The 19,374-nt window shown below is 42.9% G+C and overlaps 1 protein-coding gene across 1 annotated transcript in view; it reads left to right on the forward strand.

Moving 5' to 3' along the window:
- Positions 1-19,374, forward strand: part of Specc1 (sperm antigen with calponin homology and coiled-coil domains 1) — a 247,034-nt gene that overhangs the window by 190,716 nt on the left and 36,944 nt on the right. The window contains 2 exon segments of the mRNA XM_051168370.1: positions 2,909-3,062; positions 7,826-7,928. Of these exon segments, the coding sequence (XP_051024327.1) occupies positions 2,909-3,062; positions 7,826-7,928 (257 nt within the window).

Consider the following 19,374-nt stretch of genomic DNA (forward strand, 5'->3'; position numbering starts at 1 on the left):
TAGGTGAATTTTTAAAGTTGTGGTAAAAGCTGTACAGCATAAAACTTACTATTTTGCTGTACTCCATGGATGATCATGGTTTTTATGTCTTTTTCAGGCTGCGCTACCAACTTTCAGGTTTCTTCTTCTGCTTTTTTTCTTTCTTTCTTTCTTTTCTTTTCTTTTTTCTTTTTGTGTGTGTGTGTGTGTGTGTGTGTGTGTGTGTGTGTGTGTGTGTGTGTGTGTTTTCAGACAGGGTTTCTCTGTGTATCCTTGACAGTCTTGGACTGTCAAGTGAGTCTAGGACAGCCAAGGCTAAACAGAGAAACCCTATCTAGAAAAAAGAAAACCAAAACAACAACAACAACAAAAAAAAAACAACTGAAGAGATTAATACAAAACTAAAACATAAATGAATGAATAAATAAATAAAATCACAAACGTAATTCATGTGTGATAAAACAGGGGTCACAGAAGCCCAGATGAAAGAAAGAAGGAAAGAAAGGAAGGAAAGAGGAAAGAAAGAAGGAAGAATTAAATATTAAATATCACAGACTGCGGGCACAAAAGTACATGAGGCGGGGGGGGGGGGGGGGGGGGGTGGCGGCACAGCACGTGGTGGAGAAGAAAGCAGCTCCAAGACAGGCCCTTAGTGTCCTGCCTCTGTGTTCTATGAACACTAAAATCTCTTACAACTCAATGAATCTCAAAAAGAAAAAAAAGAAAAAAGAAAAAGAAAAAAAAAGAAAAAAGAGGATATGAAAGGAAAAAAATTCCCATCTATACACGGATACAACCAGTCACTACCTTCTGATTTGTTTGATTCTTCAAGATTTCTGTATGTGCACTGATGTGAGGTCAGGCACCTGTATGCTTATGTGTACCGTGGTCTGACTTAGAAATCAGAGATCTGCCTTCCCAGTGCACGGATTAAAGAAATGAACCACCAGGGCCAATTTGGTTTCTTGAATTTTGTAATTTTCATTTTTTTATACTGTTTATCAATCACATATTTCTTCTTTTGTGTGTCTTCATTTTATTTTCAAACTCCCTCCCTCTCTGAGAGGGGAAATGTGTGTGTGTGTGTGTGTGTGTGTGTGTGTGTGTGTGTGTGTGTGTGTTCCTTTGTCTCTATTCCCCATCCCCCACCGTTTGGATTGTGCAAGTCAAAGTTCAAACAAAGCTTGGCTCTTGACAACTCTATAATGAAGCACTCATGTGGACGGGCAACTGTCATGGAGTCTGACCACACCGATATGGAAGCAGCAGCCCTCTCTGTCTCTTTGTTTTGTTTTGTTTTGTTTCTTGGAAGAGGTTTTTTTCTGTGTAGAGTTGGCTGTCCTGGACTCACTTTGTAGACCAGGCTGGCCTGGAACTCACAGCGATCCGCCTGCCTCTGCCTCCTAAGTGCTGGGATTAAAGGCGTGCGCCACCACTGCCTGGCTTCAGGTTTCTTTATTATCTAAAGAGCTGTTCTTTTGATTGACAAGATAAATAATAAAGTTGAGACCACAATTATTCCTGTGGAGCGCATTTGACCGCCCGCCTCCTTCTTACCTCCCAGGCACCTGTCTCCGGGCGATGATTCTATTTACTATAATAAAGGACTGCATAGTGAAAATTGTTTGCTTCCAGCCATTTCCAGCAACTGCTTGTCAACATTGAGGTCATCCTTAACAGCAGATTAATGTTCTGTTTTTGTTGTTTTCTTCAGTGATGTAGACCTGTTTTTCTCTGCTGTTTAGACCTAATTGGCCTCACTGCCAACATCATGCCCATAATTGGTGGCTATTAGCTGAAGAGGTGCTGTTTTCTCCTGTGACTGTGGGTGACAGGAGGTGGCCCCAGCTGTCCTGTGATGTCCAGCTAATCACCTGAGTCTCACAGCTCCAGCTCCACTGATAAGCCAGTCTCAAATATTTCTGTGTTTTGTTTTTATGATCCTTAGAGAAACCTGTAGAATTCAGCTCTTTTTTTTTTTTTTTTTTTTTTAGTACCTGTTTTCACTAATGCTAATACAACAGCAGAAAGGAACCTTAAGAATAGTTTTGCTCAGTTTTTAGTGAACTATAAGCCTGTAATTGGAACAACCTTTTCTCATGTGGGCTGTTGTTCTTGGTTCCCGGCTTTTTGTCTGCTGCTACCTAACAGTCACATGAGCTTTATCTCTGTGATCTCCTGTGGAAAGCAAGCACACTAGCTGGAGATAGGGCTAGAGGAGTGGGTGTCCTAACTGCACAAGGCTCTTAGAAGGACCCATGCTTAACACCCTGATAGCTGTCTGAAAATTTATAATCATTTTTTTTTTTTAAACTAAGGGCTGCTTTGGCTCAGGCTCTTTCTTTCTATTTCTTTCTTCCTCTTACATATATGGGTGCTTTGCCTGCATGTATGTTTGTGCACCATTTACGTGTCTGGTGCCTGTGGGGGCCAAAAGAAAGTCTCTGATCCCTAAGAACTGGAGTTATATGTGGTTGTAAGCAATCAGGTGGGTGCTAGGAATTAAACCCAGCCAGTGCTTATAACCACTGGGTTATTTCTCCAGCCCTATTAGCTCTCTTTTATTTTTGTTTATTTATTTGTGTGTGTGTGAGGGGGGAGGGAGGGAGGGAGGGAGGGAGGGGGGGGGAGGGAATATGAGTATATTATCTTTGTTTTCATTCCCATCACAGCTGAGGCTTCAGATGTGCACAGGACATCGAGCTTGCTGGGATTTGAACTCAGGTCCTCATGATTGCACAGCCATCCACCCCAGTACAAAGTTTTGTAGAGTATGTGGGTAGTCCTGCCTGGAGAATTCTTTCTAGAGAGAAAACACTTATGTTTGTGTGCATGCCGATGTAGGTATGTCTGTACTGGATAGTAAAGCATGATAGCCAGTTATATTTCTCCCCTTTAGAAATAGGTGACAGTGTTGTTATTCACACAGGGCTTCTGAAGGGAAGGGCCGAGGATCGGAAGTCAGACCCTTACCTCCGGAAGAGTCCTTCGCTGGAGTCCCTGAGCAGACCCCCGTCCTTGGGCTTCGGGAACAGCAGGCTGCTGAGTGCGTCCACTGGGGGTCTGAAGCCAAGCAAGCTCAGGTACTGAATTTTAAAGCATGAGAAATGAGATGAAATTGTTCTCCTTCTGTCAGCTTTCTTCAACGACAATGATTAAGTAAAGTGGGGCCAGAGAGTTGGCTTGGTGGTTAAGAGCACTTGTTGTTGGCCCCAGGTTCAGTTCCTGGCATCCACATCAGATGGCTCTCAGTTGCCCAAAACTCCATTTCCAGGGCATTCACCACCCTCCTCTGGCCTCCGGGAGCACTTGCACACCTGTGGTGCACATACATGCAAACACTCAGGCATACCCATATGCCCGTAAAATCAAGCAATCAATCTTTAAAGTTTAAGCAAAAGTACTTGGGGCGTTGTTGGTTGGATCAGGAAGTCTAGAGAGGAGTGGCGTTTTTTGCCAGTAGCTGTAAAGGTGCCAGAGTGAATGAGTGAAGGACCTCAACCTAGAGCCTCAAGAAGGCCCTGCCAAACATACAGCAGGCTCCCAGCCAATCCAGGTACACGGCTGAGGAGTTACAGCGGGAAAGGCAGGTTGGAACCCTGTTGCAAACAGTCTGCATTGCCAGAAAGAGCTTCATACTTATTTTGGTAAAGCAGCGGGGAACCACTAAGTCTGTGGGATTGTGTTTTTGTTTTTGAGTAGTGATTAGGAGCAGACCTGCTATTTAAGAAAGATTATTGAGAACACAGTGGCATAGAAAGAGGATTAAGGAGACGTTTTTTGAGATCAGTGTTTAAAGGGGTGTTAGCAAAAGGGAACTAGCAGTGAGGCTGGCAAGGCGGTCGCCAAAAGCCCGTCTTTGCATGCATGCTTCTGCCACCTCCTCCCTGCCAGTGCCTCTGGCCTTCCATCCCAGCAGACTTACTTCATCTGCTTCCTCTCTCCCTGGAGCCTTCCCTTCTGAGTGAAGCGCCCCGCTGCAGACCTCTCAGAACTATGATGCAGCCATCACAGTCTGCATCCTGCTCTTCTGGGTCTACACTGCTTAGCTCCATCCCACTCATCTGTGATGATGGCTTAGCCCTTCACTCCAGCACAAAAGAAAGACTAACGAATTTACCATTAAAAACAGTAAATATGAGATGGCTCATTAGGTAGGAGCGTCTCCCACAAAAGCAGAGGACCTAAATTCCAATGCCACTTGGGTATCTCTCGCTCATTTGGGTGTGTAACTCAAATACTACTTTCATGGTGTGAATAACTTGCTGTCATTTCGTGGATAGTAAATATTTCATCCTAGGTTTGGGTATCTTTCCCAGTGCCTTGCCTTGTGCTGCACATAACAGTTTGTCCCAGATGAGTCTGCAAAACTGTCTACTTAAAAGATAGCAGCTTTTTAGTAGGTAGTGCAGTCATCCATCCATGTGTGTCTTATGGGAAGAGTTGTGAGTCTGAATATGTTCAGATCCTGTATGTTTGAATGTAACTGGTATCTAATCCCAAATAAGTAAAGTTAGATGTTTCAAGAGACTTATAAAAGTCCCAGATATAAGTTGGGTGTGGTGACACATACCTTTAATCCCAGCACTTGGGAGGCAGAGGTCAGTGGCTCTCTGTTAGTTCTGAGGCCAGCATGGTCTACAAAGTGAGTCCAGGATAGCGAAGGCTACACAGAGAAACCTCATCCTGAAAAACAAACAAACAAGCAACAAAACAAGACAAAAAAGGCCCAGATATAGATCATCATGCTTCTCTGAAGATTAACTAATAGAAACAGGTTTGAAGAACCAGAATTAGTGCTACTGTCAAATCAATGCCATAAACACACAGGAAAGGAGATTTTGTGTGTGTGTGTGTGTGTGTGTGTGTATGTGTGTGTGTGTGTGTGTGTGTGTGTGTGTGTGTGTGTACACGCGCGCTACTTAGAGTATACTTTTTATAAAAGGTTAGATTAGTAATTTTAACTTAGTTATTTTATATTCACATTATTAAGATTAACCTATGACAGAATAGAAATTTTTAGATTTTTAAAATTACACATTTATCTTTATTTGTGTATCTGTGTGCCACAGTGTGCACGTGGAAGTCAGAGAACACCTTCTACCACATAACTATCCACAAGATTTGAATTCAGGCTACTGGACTTGGCAACGAGTGCTTTTTACCTGCTGAACCATCTCGCCAGTCCTGGAATTTATGCATTAGAAATGGAAAATGGGCCAGGTGTGGTGGCGCACGCCTTTAATCCCAGCATGTGAGAGGCAGAGGCAGGTGGATCACTGTGAGTTCGAGGCCAGCCTGGTCTACAAAGTGAGTCCAGGACAGCCAAGGCTACACAGAGATCTCAAAAAACCAAAAAAAGGAAAAAGAAGAAAGAAATGTAAAATGTAGCTATGCGTAGGCACACACACCTCCAGTTCTAACACTTAGGAAGCTGAGGTAGGGAGACAAGAGGTGAGTTCCAGGCCAGCCTGGGCTACATAATGTGCCGCAACGTAGAATAAAATTGCAGCCTCTCTACTACTAAATATCTTATAGGGGCATTGTTTTAATTGTGTAACGTTGAGTGTCCTCCTGCTCCCCACTTTACTTTTTGATAAATAGAAAAGCAGTCATCAAATTGTACAAGAAAGTTTTTAGTGCATATTTCAAGTGCTTTTCTTAAAACCTCTCTACATTAGTTTATATTTCTGAGCTCTAGAATCGTCTATTCCTCTATTAAAATTATTGAAAAACATACATTACTAAGGAGCTGGAGAAGAGTGTGGCTGGTAAAGTGTCTGCTGTGCGAGCATGGGGACCTGAGTTTGGATCCCCACCCCTTGCCTTGTCTAAAACCCTAGTGTGGGGAGCAGGTGTGTGTGGCATGGCCGTGGTGGGTCCCCAGAGCTCCAGCTACCCCGGCTAGCCAGCCAATGAGCACCAAGTTCACAGAGCAGTTAAGGAAGACAGTTGACACCAACCTCTCCCCTCCACATGTGTGTACGTTCACATGCCCCTTCAGGCACACGCTCTCTCTCTGCACACATATACAACTTTTCACTACGTTTTCCTCTAAAGGCTTGATAACTGTAGCATGTGAAGTAAGCTGGCATCAACAAGAAAAATATACAAAATGTTGTCAATGTGCAGAAGCACATGACCCATTTACAAAGTGTGAGATTGAAAGAGAAGGTCAGGCAAGCCTTAGGAAGGTAGTAAATTATTTTTGGAGCGGGTGGCTTGGAACATAGCCCCTCTGTGCTCTAGTTGTGTTGTTTGACCCAGGCTTTCTTCCTCTGTTGATCTGGCTGGTAAATGAAGACTGAATGCAGTTGTGTTCGCCTTTTCCTGGACCTCGTCAGGTGGGCGGAGGTGGGGGGTGCGTCTCCACACTGGAAAGCGGGGGAAGAAAGGGTGGGCACAGGGACTTTTTATTAACCAGCTTTTCATCACATGACCTGAGATGACTGATTTATCCAAAGAAACGGTTTGTTTTGACTCAGACAGTAAAGGTTACAGCCAACTGATCTCTTGGCCCTGCTGCTATGGACCTGTGGTAAGGTGGGAGTATGTAATATCACATATTTGCAGGAACTTTTCTTACGATGGAGTATTCCATGAGTGTGACTCTGGACCTTGGCTTATTTATCTGTTTACTTGTTGGCATATAGTTGGTTATCTTTTTACTGTTGTAAGAGTGCCACCTTGAGCGTTCTTGGTAGTGTCTCAATTATATCTTTCTACCTTAGGATTCATAATTCTTATCCCATTGTAGTTTCCCCCTCTTTCCCTGCTGTCCTGTGGACAGTGCTCAGGAAATAGACCTCAGTACACAACTCCTGTAGCAGTTCTGACTCCATGACCCCATGCTAGTTGGCACTTTATGGTCTTAAATATCTTCTTAACATTTGAGTAATTTTGGCTAGCATAAAAATTACTGTCAGCGTTGAGAGAGACCAAGGATGAACTCTAAACACTTGCTCTTAGGATGCTAAGATAATTGTAGTGGTGACATCATCTCAACTTTGGCTCATCCTGTGCTCAGAATCCATGATCCAAAAACTGGGGAGAGACTCTGAGACATTTCATTTTATTTTACAAATTTCCCCTTTCTCTCTACTCCCAGTACCTCCCTTCACAGCTAGTCTACCGTTTTACGATGCTCTTTTTCTTTACTTTTCACATGTTGGACTGTAGCCATGTTTAGGCATCTTATACTCAAATGACGTTGTATTTCACTGACCAAAAGGCTAGATGAATACATTTTAAAGATTTATTTTTTATTTTATGTGCATATGTATTCGTCACATGTATACAGGAGCCTTCAGAAGTCTGAAGAGAGTATCAGATCCTCTGAAAGTGCAGTTACAGGCAATTGTGAGCTGCCACATTGTGCCGGGAACAGAACCTCTGTCCTTGCAAGAACAGTGAACACTCAAAGCTGCTGAACCCCTTTCCAGCCATTCAGTGTATTTTTTTTAAATCCTCAGATTTACAGTTGTCAAGAAGTACAGTTTAGCTTTTTTTTTTATAACATGGGATGTAATGTATTTTTAATGTGACTAATTTGGCTGTTTCTTTAGAGTGCTATTTGGATAAACCTATACTTAGGCTTTTTCTAATTGTGTTATTTCTTATATGCTTGAGGGTTTTAAAAGCCAGCATCTTGCCAGATGTGGTAGTGCACACCTGTAATCCCAGGACTTGGGATGTGGAGGTCGGAAGATCTGGAGTTTGGAGTTGTCCTTGCCTATAGAGGGAGTTCAAGGCTAACCTGGGCCATACAAGACCTTGTCTCAAAAGAAAAACAAAGCTACGGCTTCACCAGCATCCTCCTAAACTGTGTGTTCTTCTTTGTAATCAGTGTTGAAAGAAGAGACCCTCTGGCAGCCTTGGCCCGGGAGTATGGTGGCTCTAAGCGTAATGCACTCCTGAAATGGTGTCAGAAGAAGACAGAAGGTTATGCGGTAAGGAGCGGTGCCGCCAATTGGGCTTTTGCGGTTCTGTGCCAGGGCACGTTCCGTGTGTGCATGAGCTTGGTAGCCCAGTTTGCACATGATCGCACCTCATCATCTTCCAGGGAGGGTAGGATATTTGCACTGTGCAAAGGCCCCAGAGGAGGAGAGGGTGGGGGGACAGAAGGCCAGTCTGCAGTCCACCCCACAAGCTGTTTGTGTAAATAGTCACGCGTGCCATAGGAAGGGAGCCCTTTGTTTCGGTCCTCCCTGGACAGAGCTGTTGCTAAAGCAGCTTCCCAACGAGGGCAGCTCTTCCTAATTTGCATAAAGGCTCCCAAAGCCTTTCCCACCTTTTGTTTTTAATAGTATGTATTTATTATGTATACAATGCTTTACCTGCATGTAAGGCCTGCAGGCCAGAAGAAGGCACCAAATCTCACCATAGATGGTTGTGAGCCACCATGTGGTTTCTGGGAATTGAACTCAGGACCTTTGGGAGAGCAGACAGTGCTTTTTACCTCTGAGCCATCTCTCCAGCCCTCAATTTTTTTTTTTTTTTAAGCTTTAAGAGTTTTCATTTAGCTTAGTTTTGTTTATTTAGGATGGTGGTATTTACTTTCTGAGAAGAGCAGACAAGGAAGTGATACTTGATATAGGTTGAAACTTGTATTGTGAAATAACATACACAAGATAAATGTGCATGGATTAGAGTCTCATTAATTATTATGAAATGAAAACCCAGTCAGCACACCTCCAGTTCCCACAAGCCCATCATGACTTTCCAGCCCCCACGAGGTGCCTGTGTGCCTCGTTTCTTCTCCCTGCAGTTTTCTGTAAAAGCATGAGTGTTCGAGGAGTGCTGCATTTTCTCAGATTTTAGATAAAAGGAAGAAAAAGCTGTAGAGTATTTGCATCTGGACTTGCACACAATATTAAGTTAGTAAGATTTGTCCTTAATTGCTGCAACTTATTTTCTTCTCATATAATACATTATATGATTTTTGTCATTGCTTATCTACTGTATTGGTATTCTTACCTCTGCTGGATAATTAGTTAGGAATGGACTCGCTGGGCCTTACTACACGCACATATTCAGATAGATTTCTAGGTAGCTGGGTGCTGTCCATCCAACCATCAGCTTATGTGGCAGATCTGTTTCTGTACGTTCTCACCAGCACTCTGTCTTCCTCGGCCATGGGGTAGTGGTGTCTCACTAGGGTTTTGATTTGCGTTAGCCTGTTGGGTAGTGAGATTGAGTGTTTATTAGCTGGTTATTTGGACAGTCTCTCTGTAGAGATTACCTAATAAGGCCTTTCATTCTTATTTGTTTACTTTGTATTTATTTTTGGTCCTGAGGATGGAGTATGGAGCCTCTTACATGTAAAGCATACATTCTACCGCTGAGCTGCTTGCCAACATCCTGACCATTTTGAAAATCATTTTCTCTTTTTTTCATTATTGTTTGAAAAATTTCTTTATATGAGCTGGTGCACCCAAGTTCAGTTCCCAGAACCCACATGGTGGAACACCAGGGCATCAGGCACTTCCTGATGCATAATCAAACATGCATACAAACAGTCATAAATAGATAAAATAAAACATAACTTTAATGTTTTTTAATTTTTTATATCTGTATATGAGTTCTTTGTTAAATAGATGTATCACAAACTTTTTCATGTGGCTTGAAATTTCATTCTTAAGAAACAAATTTTTTTTTTTTCTGAGACAGGATTTCTCTATGTAATCTTAGCTGTTCTGGACTCAAGGTGGCCTTGAACTCACAGAGTTCTCCCTACCTCTGCCTCCCAAGCGCTGGGATTACAGGCATGCCCCACCACACCCAGTGAGAAACTGTTTCTTGTTTGTGAAAAAAAATTTGTATCTATTTTTTTCCAGTTTGTGTGCATGTATGTGGACACGTGCATGCTACAACAGTGCACCTATGGAGGTCAGAGGACAACTTTGTAGAGTCGATTCTCTCCGCTTTTATGTGGGCTTCAGGAATCAAAGCAACTGCTTTTAATTTGGACTTAACCTGATTGGTGCATCTTTTCTTTAGTGGTTAAATGCTTTTTTTTTTTTTTTTTGGTTAAATGCTTTTTGTAACCTGCCCAGGTGTTGTTTATCCAAGGCACATGCCTTTACTCTCAACACTGGAGATAGAGGTAGCTGATCTCTGAGTTCCATGCCAGCCATGAACACATGGTGAAACTTTATTTTTCTGGTTTGTTTTTTTTTTTTCGAGACAGGGTTTCTCTGTGTAGCCTTGACTGTCCTGGACTCACTTTGTAGACCAGGCTGGCCTCAAACTCACAGCAATCTGCCTGCCTCTGCCTCCCGAGTGCTGGGATTAAAGGCATACGCCACCGTGCCCAGCTTGAAGCTTTATTTTTCTATAGTTCACACTAAATGGAAGTGCTGTAGAGGAATGTTAATGCAGAACATGACTGCTCTGACAAGAGTTCACAACCAAAGACCTAGATATGTGTGACCCCACTGGAATGCTGACACGCCTTTAATCCCAGGAGATCTCTGAGTTCAAATCTAACCTGGTATAGAGCAAGTTTCAGGTTAAAAAAAAAAAAGGTTTAGGTCCAGGCGTGGTAGTACATGCCTTTAATCCCAGCACTCTGGAGACAGAGGCAGATAAACAGGCGTGCAGATCTCTGAGTTCTGGTCAGTTCTGGTCAGGCAGTTCAGTTGAGTCAGTGAGTTGCGAGACAGTGCGGGGGAGTTGAGTTTGTGGCAGTTGAGTTCGTAGAATTCAGAGGCATTTTTACCAGGAGAGTTTTGCAGAGACAGCTTGAAGAGAGAACAAGCTGGACACAGGTAAAGATAAAATGAGCCAGAGAATGAGAAGGAGCCAGAAGATTAGAGCAGATTGCTAGAGTTAGCTTGAGGCCAAGCAGAGCAATTCAGTCAGAAACTGAGAGAAGCCAATTTGAATCAGTCGGCTTGGAGAGGAGTTTTGAGCCAGACAGCTAAGTTGAACCAGCCATCTAGAATTCAGAAAGAACTAGAAAGGGTGAGCTTTTTTTCAGCAGTAAGTCCCAGATGATAAAAACATTCTAGATAAAATTGTATGAATGCTACAAGCTTTCAGGACTAGGCCTATGGAGTCAGTAAGTCTCCAAGATGACAGTTACATTAGGAGAATAAAAGTTACTATTACAATACACCTTTTAAATTTGTCTCCTTGGCTCCTTTTCTCCTTTTTGCTAAAACTCTGGAAGATTCTGATGTTATAACACACCTTTCCAGTCTCAAGCTTTAGAAAGTGGCCAGAACCTAGAAAGAAGGAAGCTAGCAAGAAACCATGACTTAGTTAAGTTCTAGCACAATTAGCTGAGAAACAAAGCTGAGGTTCTCTTTGTGAAATTAGCCATACAAGTGTTTGAAGTCAGAGTCTACCCAAAAATAGTGTTACTTTTATGGAGGTAATTTTTGAATTCTTCTTTTACGTCATAAAACTTAAAATATGGTCATATTCATGACCAATAATAACAAAGGATTCCAGAAGACACACTTGCTTCTAGCCCAATTTTATCCTTTTAGCATTTTTGTTTACCCTGGGTAAGCCCCGTTCTTAGGGATGAACTATCCCACAGTGGAAACCACTTCCATGACAGCATCCCTCCACTTGTCAGCATTGCTGCCGAGGAAATGGAAAAACAGGAGAAGCAAGAGAACGCTGATTGTGTGTATGTGGTGGGGGCTAGCATCAAGAAAACATGGTAATGGAAAATGGAAGAAAACAATCAAAAAGAATAATCAGGCTTGACTGTGGCTGAGGCCAGTGCTGTCATCTCCAGCTGGGTGCTATCATTTCAAGCCAAGAGAAGTCAAAAGACAATTACAATTTTCAGAAGAAATTGGCCTTTTGTGGTGTGATGTTATAATTAGATGGCAGGGAGGAGATTGACAGTATACTCCCAGTCAGTTGAAAGAAAAATATTTCCTGCTAGAGAAAACTTTTTGTTCTTTTGTAAATATCATGGGTTAAGTTTTCCAAAATACTTTACATTCGATGAAACCCACAACTTACTGTGTCTGAAGAATATTTTTCACTCATCATTAAATGTCTGTAAGTTTAGGAAGAAGTATAAATCACACATGTGTCTACCTTTCACTAGCTGGACCAGTTTGTTCATACCGATCTCTGGATTGCTCTGTACTTACTGTCAGACTTAAGAAGACAAAACCAACTGTCAAAAGTGCAGATGGTTTGTAATCTCTTTCAAGACCAGTAGCAATATCAGTTTTTATTTCAAATGACTTCCTACCTCTCTGTCTTTCTGCCTGGCCAGGTGTTGGGCTGAAATGGACAGTGTGGAAGGGAGGTCTTTAAACATGAGTTCCCTGGCTCGGGGTCCCTGCCTGACAGCCAGTAGATAGCGCTAAGCATTACAATGCTGAGGTCTGGTTGGTGCCCACCACATGTCTTGTGGGGTGCTCTGTATTTGTGAGGTTTCTGGCTGCAGGTGCCACAGCCAGCTGGGCTGAGGACAGTCTGCTTTTCCTTCTGCCTTCGTTCTCCAAGAAACCTTGCCCTGGATTGCATAGAATTCCCTCCAAGTCCCTGCAGAACCTTTTGTTACCTGTTAAGCAACACAAGGCATAGCTGCCTCACACGCACCGTGCCTGTGTTCCTAGGGCCCTGCCATGTCCTGGACTCTGGTGGACACTGGTAATTCAGTCCAGGGCAGGGCAGAATGGACAAGTGTGAAGCCTGCTAAGAATAGTTGATTTTGGAAGCTGAGTCTTTTCCAGAGCCTCTAGGTAAGAGTCCTGCCCGCAGTGTGTGGAAACAGAAACAGAAATGCTAAGCACACCCTGTTTAAACTACTCCATCTGTAGTCAGGGTGCACATCAGCCTCACAGCTCCTTCTGTAGATTTGTATGTTTGCTCCAACAGATGATGGGCAAGGATGGGCTTTTCTTCTAACCGTCAGTATTCCTGTCATTCCTGTATACTCTGCTTCTTCTTCAGCATGCAGGCTCTTGGTGTCCTGAGGTACATAACCATCAGGAGTACCCTTTAGGCTGGGGTTCTCCATGCTGCCCACACATCTGAATTGCCTGAGTACCTGCCCTAGCCCTTTCAGGTTGCTACAACAAAATACCACAGATCAGATGGTTTACACACAGTAGGAAGTTCCTTTTCACAGTTAAGGATTGGGAAATCAAAGATCAAGACAGATCAGTGATGAGGAAGGCCTGTTCCTGTTTCATAGGTGACACCTTTGGCTGTGTCATTGCATGATAAAAAAGGGGGTAAGACAATTCTCAGGCCCCTTTCATAAGGACACTAATCTCATCAGAGGATCCAACCATCTTCTAAAGGCCCACCTCCTAAAATCATCACCATGGTGACCTGCACACTGAGCTACACTCACAGCCCTTCTCCCATATCTGTAGTGGGGTAATTTAAGATGCCTTGGGAAAGGTGATTCAGTAAGAAAACTCCATCAAGATCATTTCCTCCCAGAACATTCCACCACAGTCATTGTGGTTCACAATTTAGCTTCCCATTTTCACCAAGGCCCACTCGATGTTTACAGCTTATTCCATAGGCACTGAGCCCAGAGAGGAGTGAGACTAAACATACCACGATGAGTATATCAATGCTGTGAGAGGAGCAGTAGTTACAAACTGGGTGCTGTGTCCTAGGTTGTGTGTGTGCCGTGTGCAAGACCCTGAGTTCAGAGCCCAGTACCAGGCAGGGATCAGAATGCTTCTGTCAGCAGACATCAGTGTTGGAGCAGCCTGAGGCCAGCAGCACCAGCAGCAACTTCTGATGGTTTTGATTCCTGGCAATTCTGGGAGAGGTGGACTATCATAGGGTTACCTCCAAACCTGACCAGAGAGGCAATTAAGTAAGAAACAAGTTTAAGGCTACAGTTAAAAGGTCACCAAAATAATTAATTATTCATACTGTTGATGGAAAAACAAACAACCGCCCCCAAAAAATCACAGCTCTCACCTCAAAGGGAATAAGAGATAGTTCTAGAGCCAAATTTGAGTGGTCATGTCCCAGGAAACACAGAGCTAGGTTACCCCTGGGATCTGTGTTCTAGGATAGAAGCAGTGTCACGGAGCTTTATGGTAACAGAACAGAGAGTATCAAGGTATCTTAAAAATACATTGGTGGGACTGGGCATGGTAACACACACCTTTAATCCCAGCACTCGGGAGGCAGAGGCAGGTGGATCTCTGTGAGTTTGAGGCCAGCCTGGTCTACAAAGTGAGTCCAGGACAGCTAGGGCTACACAGAGGAACCCTGTCTCAAAAAACCAAAACAAAAAAACCCAGAGAGAGAGAGAGTGTGTTAGACTAATCACAGGATGTTAAGGTTTGACACAGAGATGGCCAAGGAGTAACTGTTTAGAGGGCTGAAGCTAACCCAAGAAGAATGTAGGCTCTGGTCCTGCAACATTCCAACCACTCCATGTCACTGCAGTTCAGTCAGCCAGCCTTCGCAGATGTGGCAGGAAGGGATCCTAAGTACTCAGTGCCTAGGCAGGAAGGAGAGGAGGATGATGTTTGGGGTAATGCACAAGCAAGAAGGGAGCAGTCAGGATGACACTGAGAGGCTGTTTCTGCTGGAAGTACAGCTAAGGCTCCTGAGTGGCAGGCCGGTTCACTCCGGAGAGATGGTAATTGGCCTTTGCTGTGTCCCCGCCGGGAAGTGGTTACTGAAGATAGGCACACTTTAGTTGTGCCTTTCTTTGCGTTCTTTACTTGTCCAGGAAGAGAAGCGTGACTCCTGCCTCGTAGAAGGAATCTCTTGGGACTGTATGGAATCACCTGTCAACAAAAAGCTAATGGCTTGTAGCTAAGGCAGGAAATAGGAGGTAGGACATTCTGCAGGCAGAGAGAATTCTGGGATAGAACCTGGAGTGAGAAACTCACCCATGAAGATGTGAAGAAAACAGACACGTGGTACCTGAGCACAAGGAATTAGCCATGTGGCAGAATGTAGATTAGTATAAGTGGGTTATTTTGTTATGAGCTAGTCAGAGAAGAGCCTAGCTATATGGCCCAGGTATTTGTAAATGATATTTTGAGTCTCACAAGTCTTTATTTCAAGATGTCCTCCACACCAATGTCCTTGCAGCTCTGGGAGAAATGGACAGTGTTCCAGCAGCATGCAGGCACACAAGTGCATGGAAGACCCAACAACTGTAGCCAAAGGGGTTCACTTTTTCTTTTTAAAATAAAATTATGTGGTACAGCTTAGGTTATCCTCAAACTTGTGATCCTCCTGACCAGGCCTCCTAAGTACTAGATTATAGGTGTATACAACCACACCCAACCTAAGAAATCCCATAGTGCTTTAATTTATACGAGAAATAAAAAAAAAAAAGAAAGAAATATATGTACATATTATCACAGTTATCTCTGGGTATTTAAAACAGTCATTCATGCTAAAACACATTTTCTAAATGAACACACAACATTTTTTAAAAGATTTATTTATTATTATGTATACAGTGCTCTGCCTGCATGTATACCTGCAGGCCAGAAGAGGACATCAGATCACATTATAGATGGTTGTGAGCTACCATGTGGTTGCTGGGAATTGAACTCAGGACCTCTGGAAGAGCAGTTAGTGCTCTTAACCTCTGAGCCATCTCTCCAGCCCCCAGCATCTTTACTAAAAAATAATTTTGTAGTTTTGTTTTTGTTTTTGAAGACAGGGTTTTCCTTCCTTCTTTTCTTCTTTCCTTTCTTTCCTTATTTATGTTACAGTCAGAGATTCTCTGTAGAATAGCTTTGACTGTGCTGAGAATTGGACGAGGGCCTTACACACTCAGAACATGAGCTGCACCACTGGGGAAGGAGCTCTCACTGAGCTAAATAACCCTACTCCTAAAACGGCATCTGCTTTGAGTAAAAGAGTCAAACACAAATGACATATTATGTGATTATATTGAATTTCTGGATTAAAAAAATTCATAGGAATGGAAGTGTTTGCAGTGGGAAGAGGAAGGGGACAGTAGAGTGACAGCTGAGGGCACTGGGTGCCTTTGGTTATGAAGCCAAGTCCTGGAAGCAGCAGGGCTGATTGCACACCCTTGAGAGTACAGTCAACTGTACTGAACAGTGAGTAGTGCTGCTTACATCATGGTGTGTGGTCTATCTCAGTAAGCTGTTGTGTCTTAGAAATAAATGAAGTTGAAGCCCGGCCGTGGTTGCGCATGTCTTTAATCCCAGCACTTGGGAGGCAGAGGCAGGCGGATCAATGTGAGTTCGAGGCCAGCTTGGTCTACAAAGTGAGTCCAGGACAGTCAAGACTACACAGAGACCTTGGTCATGGTATCTCTTCACAGCAGCAGAACAGTGAACTAAGACAGTTGCCTTTCTCCTTTGGAAGCTTGTGCTGTGCCTTCTGGTACCATGGACGCTGGTTTTTAGGGCGGGAGCATTCAAATCAGTTCCAACTCTGAGGTCCTGGGCACCTGTTTCTGAAGTGCATGGTGTCCTCCGCAATAGAGACTTACTTGCCACCTCTGGGGGAGGTAACCAAGGTTATATGGTAGATTTTTTTTCTTAGATTTTTGAGAATTCTCCATCCTAATTTGCATAGTGGCTGCACTAGTTTGCAGTTCCACCAACTATGTATGAGGTTCCCTTTTCCCCTGCATCCCCTCCAGCCATTTGTGTTGATCGTTCTGTTTCTTCATCACTCTAACGGGGGTAGGATGAAATCTCAAAGCTGTTTTGATTTGCATTTCTCTAATTGTTGGAGATAATGAACAATTTTTTGAGCTATTTCTTAGCCATTTTTTTTTTTTTCTTTTGGAATTCAGGTTCCAAGCTCATTTTTCAAACTCTTTGGGTTTATTTGGATTTTGGGGTTTGTTTTTTGTTGTTTTTGTTTGTTTTGTTGTTGTTGAGTTCTTTGTATATTCTGGATATTTAACCTGTTAGATGAATAGCTGGCAAAGACTCTCTCCCATTTTGTAGGCTTCCTGTGTATCCTCTTGGTTGTTTCTTTAGCTGTGCAGAAGTTTTTTAGTTTCATGAAGTCCCACTGCATATATGTCTTTTTAAAGATAATTGAAATAAAGCAATAAAGTAAAGCAGGCCAAAGACTGGCAGTCTAGATTTCCTTTAGGAGGTGGGTTTCACAAATATTCCTCTTCTTGTTATGATTCATAATGTGAGTGTATTCTTTGTATTGAATGTTATATTATGGCATGTAATTTGGGGATGGGAAGTCTGAGGGAAAGACCGTAAAAATGCATTACAGTCAATAATTAAGCCAGGTCTTTTCTGGAAAGGGGAAAAAAAACGTAATGTGGAAAACAATTCCTATGGGAAACATGTTTTTCTGGAACTACAACACTCAGACTTCACTTTAGAATTCTATTGGGTTGCACCCTTTCATAGCTCTGCTTTCCTACTTCAAAGCTATGAGGCTTTTAAAGTGTATCTTTTAGAATTAAGACAAAAACTGGGTGTAATGGTATATGCCTTTAAACCTAGCACTTGGGAACCTAGATCTTCATGCGTTTGAGGCTAGCCAGGTCTATGTAGTGAATTACAAACCAGCCAATGCTACATAGAGAGACTCTGTCTCAAAAAACAGCAACAGCACTGGGGAGGCAGAGGCAGGTAGATCTCTGTGAGCTCCAGGCCAATCTGATCTACAAATCAAGTCCGGGGCAATCAGTGCTCTTGTTACAGAGAAACCCTGTCTCAAAACAAAAAAACAAGTGAACAAAAAGACTAAAATAAAATTAAGATATGGACATAAAAATATTGATAAAGCATTTTCATAAAGACTTTAATATCTTCCCTCTGATTTATACATACTGTGCGTGACTTGATTTGTTTATTTTGTTATAGTCCTTAATTTTAGAATGACCGTGAACATGAGCTTTTTATCATAAAGTTCTTACCATCGTAATCCATAATGACATCGGGCAGGCACTGCTGAACCCACTCGGAATCTTATCTCAGGTGAACAGGCCAACTCTAGCCCACCAGATGGTTTTGCAAGGAAGTTTTAGTGGAACTCAGGTCCATCCTGTAAAGCACATGTTGTCTATACCTGCTTTTGTTACAGCTACAGGGTCACATAGCACAACACAGACCTTTCAGCTAGACACTCTGCTAAACCAGGGTTGTTTCCAACCTAGGCCTTTACAGAAGTGTGCTGACCCTTGGCTTAGATAAAGCCATGAAAGATCTGTTGTTTAAATCCTGTTTAGTTCTTGCGTTTCAGACAACAAGGAACAAGGCTTCAAGTATCTAGAATTTGCTTGAAATTTTATCCAAATCCATTTTTTTTCACATTTTGTATTATTACAAATTAAAAATTAGAAGATGCTTGCACAGTCATTGAGAGACAGACAGACAGGTTTGAGCCAGGTTTTGACTTGTTAATTAAGATGATCTTCTTCTCCTCCTTCTTCTTCTCTTCCTCCTCCTCTTCCTCTTCCTCCTCCTCCTCCTCCTCCTTCTCCTCCTCCTCCTTCTTCTTCTTCCTCTTTTTCCTCTTCTTCTCCTTTGGAGGAAAAAAAATAAAAGTTGGTCTGGAAACATCTGGTTTTGAATCTGGACAGAACACCCACGTTGCAGTTGACTTCCATTATTCTGTTCCCACAGTCAGGCAATGCGGCATGCCAATCCAGGAGCAAGCAGCCTATAAAATATCAGGCCATTTTGAGCTTTCTGTGTGTTTTCTTTTTTGAGTCAAGTCTCTTGAGGGCTACAACTCAAAGAATGTAAAATGTTCTGATTTATTTATTGTCTTCTGAGAGACTCTTTCCTTGACTTTATTATAAATATAGATTCCCAGGGGGCCGGAGAGATGACTATGTAAGAGCCCCTGCTGCTTTTCCACAGGATCCAGATCTGGTTTGCAGCATCCACTTGAGGCAACTTACAACTACCTGTGATAACTGGCTCTAGAGATCTAACACCCTCTTCTGGCCTCTTTGGACACTCCCAACACACACACACACACACACACACACACACACACACACACACACACACAAGATAGATTCCCAATGGAAAAATGACATTCATCATAGTCTTTGCCAAAGGCCTGTATTCATGCATTATCTGTGGTCTGTGACACAGTGGGTTGTGAAGACATGCAAAACGGCCCAGACCCTATCTTAAAAGCTGAAACAGCAGTAGAATTTGTTGGAAAATAAAGGTAAAAAACTTTAATTTCTCCAACTTGTGACAGACAGTCACATCCCCCCGGTGTCCGTCCTTCTGGCTGGCTTTCCTTGGAGCCCCTCTTGCTTTCCCACCTGTGTGTGCCTGGCACATGGCAAGGCTTCCAGCTATAAGAATTGCATTTGGAACAAAACTGCGAGAGAAGGCTATGTCCAGTAGTGTGCACTGCACATGGGGAGGCCGTACCCCTGTGTCTGTGAGAATCCAGAGAAGCAGACATGACATTTTGCCCCCATCAATCTCTTCCCTTGGA

Source organism: Acomys russatus, chromosome 25, assembly GCF_903995435.1.
Source record: "Acomys russatus chromosome 25, mAcoRus1.1, whole genome shotgun sequence".
Classification (NCBI taxonomy): domain Eukaryota; kingdom Metazoa; phylum Chordata; class Mammalia; order Rodentia; family Muridae; genus Acomys; species Acomys russatus.